The following is a 3405-nucleotide window of genomic DNA, read 5'->3' on the forward strand; positions in this document are numbered from 1 at the left end:
GAGGTTGCAATAGATGCTAGTCAGCCTGAAAAGTAAACACTTCTAAGGTGGCTAAGATAAATATGACTAAACTAGAAAAGGTACATAAAGAAAATGTGTGGGCTTGCTTCAGCTGAATAAAAAGATTTGTAGCCTACCATAGCCATTTGATCTTTGATATATTGAATAAACTAATTGTTTCAAAAGGCATAAAATTAATTTGGTTGTAATGTTGAAATGTTTTACATCAAGGGTGGTCAACCATCCTCCAGGAGAGCTAATGGGTGTGCAGGCTTTTATTCCTGTCCCACTGCTGCTCAACCGGACCTTGATAAACTGGCTCTGTGTTTGAGCAGGGCTTGCTCAAAAGCATGCACACCCAGTAGCTCTCCAGAATGAGGGTTGACCACATGTTTTATACCCTTGCCTAACATGTATTCTACTTTGGGGGGGGTTAAGTGCCTTGCTTAACGACAGGAGATGTAAATGGGATCAGAGAGCAGCCTCCCAGTGTCGATACCACATTACGCATACTTTTTTATGCTGTACTTACAGAGACGCCGTCAATTGTTGGTAATGGAAATTTGGTTAAAAGTAATGGAAGTCGTAGAAAAGTCATTAAATTCCATCTGTCAAAATGTGTATGAACCCTATCAGGTCTACTGACATATTTGAACAGTTTGTGATCCTGCTTCTAACAACCCCGTCTCTTTCTCTCCCACAGCATTCCACACCTAGCCCAGTCCTCGCCCCTCCTCTCCTCCTGCCCCGACCCCAACAAGGTGAACTTCACCCCCCACGGCAGCTCAGCATTCTTCCCCGTCAGCCTGCTCAAGCCCCTGCTCCCATCCATGGACCTGCTGTTCTGTAGCCTGGCCGTGTCCCCAGTCACGGGCTGCTCTGGCCAGGGCGCAGCCCCCTCGCCTGGGTACCTGGGGCCTCACTCCGACTCGGTCACCACTGCCATGTAAAAGGGGCTCCATTTAAAGGGGGAAATGTCAAGGCAGCGGTATGCTTTGAAAACTACATTACATATCATGAGGACGTCTTTGTTACTCCCCCTATTCTTGTCGATTGTGGCCCCCCTAAATTAAACGCAATAGCATTTCAAAGTGCTTGAGAAGACAGCCTTTTTACCAACCATGCTCCAATTTAGTAAGAGTTCACAAACTGGTTACTGTTGACCAAAAATGTCAGGGAATCTTTTTTGGACAGTAGTGGCTTCCTTTCCCATTTCTCTTGACTTCATCATAGCTTTTTTCCCCATTTTAGTTCAGATTTCCCTCTTGAAAGTGTCATTGGCTGTGCACTGACTATTTTTTTCCTCGTATCCGTATTGAAGAGACATGACACACCAGCTGACTTTTGGCCTTTAACCTTGGGTACCAACCACAGTGGCTGCCCCATTGAAAGTGGTCTGAAATGTATTAACTTGTGGACCAATAGCCACTGAGAGGCAAGCATACTTTTATAAAAGGATCAATTTATTTGGTCATTTCTGTTAGAAAAAATCAAGAAAATGTAAAAAATTATAAGAAGAAGAAATAGAAAATATATAAGGTCGGATGTTATTTGCTTGAATCAGTCCCCAAGAGGACATTTGCTTTTTAGAACAGATCAGTCCATAAGGGTGTCGAATCGCAACATAATTTGATTTTCTGTGTTAGGATGGTACATATAGCACTGCGAGTCATTGGATTGTCAATGACTTATAGTCATTTTTGCAACAATGTTGGTCTTCTGTATTAATGTCCAGTAGTCACTATCTTATGATGCTCAAAAGACACTGCATTGCTTCAGCATTTGGCATGATGGTGTAGGGTAGTCTAGTCATTTGACCAAACTACTAACCATATTTTATTCTCTGGAAGAGGAATGTTTCCTATGATTTTTCTAGGGGATGATGCTTCACCCCTCACTTTACACACATTGAACTCTCGTTTTGGATTTTAAGAGCCTGTTGGCCCACTTCTCTTTTAATGGTGATTCAGGTTTTCCCTCTCTTTGTATGAAAGGTGTCTTGGGAAAGCTGTACTCTTTGGAACTTTAATGTTCTGCTCTGGATTAGTTTGTGCATTGTAGAAAAAGGCTGCTGTCAAATACCAATTAATTATTTAAGTTATTAGAAAAGGAGGCAAAAAATGCTCTTCGCCAAAATCTGGTTGCTTTTAGTATTTAAAGATATTTATATAGAATTTTCAATTGAAATAAACTTTTTTTTAACCTTAAAGTAACATCCATGACACACATGCAGAGGTTTTTTTTCCTTAGCGTTCTCAAACAAAGCATGACAAATCAGTTTGCCACATTTGTGTTAAGTGGAACATAGTGCTACATGAATTAGCTTTTTCTTTCTTTCTTGCATGCTTTTAAATTATTTTTTTAATAGCCTAGTTTAAATCGGTAATAAGATGATCATCTTAGTGACTCGTTTTCCTTTTTGCCCTGCTTTTCCTCATGATGGTGAAAGAAGACATTTATAGAAGTTTGGTGCTATTTCTGTTCATGTTGTTTAGTGACTCTTTTATTTTGTTTCAAATAAGGCAATTTATACATGTTAATCAGAGCATAGCTCTTCTAGTTGTGTGTGTATATATGTTTATAGCTCTGTGAGGAGTCTCACGACACTGTTGACTACCAAACCAGATGTCGTGGTCTAGAGTCATCTGATCTCATTGGTAAATGTTGATAATTTTCTTGGATGTTTTTCCTCTACCAAGGTTACAATATGAAGGTAATTGAGAATCTTTGCACAAAGTCGACAGCTATTTTTCCAGTTGCAATTTCTATTTTTCTTGTTTATATTTTGTACTTTAGAATAACATTGTTTTGGTGTATGAATGTATTTTGGTATATTTTTCAGTTATCTGCAACATAAGCTAAACCGGGGGAGAGAGAAAGTATGTTCGGTTCCCCACTCTGTCCGTTTTATGTAAGGGGACCGACAAACAAATTGTTTTTGGGGAATTTTTATGCACTTCAAGGAGAGGGTTTGATGTGGCGGCTGTATTTTATTTTTGTATATAACTATACAGAAATGTGTGCTGTGTTACATAGTTGTTATTGAAAGTTTTCAATGTTTGGGGGGAATTTTCCAGGTGTCTCTCCTCACATCTTTCAATGGTTACATCCCAAATGGCACCCTCTTATGGAATAGGGTTCCATTTGGGACACAAGCCTATGGTACCCCTACTTGGTTCCTATACAGGTGATAGACGGTAAAAGAGGTGGTCTTTTGATTATAGACCGGCCAGTGTTGACACTTCTTATACACTGCCTAACCATTGTACACTGCATTTTGCCCCCTGTAACGCGCGCAGCTCACGCTTCCCAACACATTTGGTTCTCCCATTATTAAAACCGATATTTGGGGGTGAATGGATCATCTAGCACTACAATGGTGATTGCTTTCATGGCCAAGACGCT

At 40.1% G+C, this 3405-nt stretch overlaps 1 protein-coding gene across 1 annotated transcript in view; it reads left to right on the plus strand.

Annotated features, from left to right (window-relative positions):
• The window catches only part of LOC121584293 (protein FAM117A), a 47672-nt gene extending 44808 nt beyond the window's left edge, over positions 1-2864 (plus strand). The window contains exon 9 of the mRNA XM_045218229.1: positions 704-2864. Coding sequence (XP_045074164.1) covers positions 704-950 — 247 coding nt within the window. The 3' untranslated portion in view covers positions 951-2864. The remainder of the gene's footprint in view (positions 1-703) is intronic.
• The last annotated feature ends 541 nt before the right edge of the window (positions 2865-3405 follow it).

Source organism: Coregonus clupeaformis, chromosome 1, assembly GCF_020615455.1.
Source record: "Coregonus clupeaformis isolate EN_2021a chromosome 1, ASM2061545v1, whole genome shotgun sequence".
In the NCBI taxonomy this organism is placed as follows: domain Eukaryota; kingdom Metazoa; phylum Chordata; class Actinopteri; order Salmoniformes; family Salmonidae; genus Coregonus; species Coregonus clupeaformis.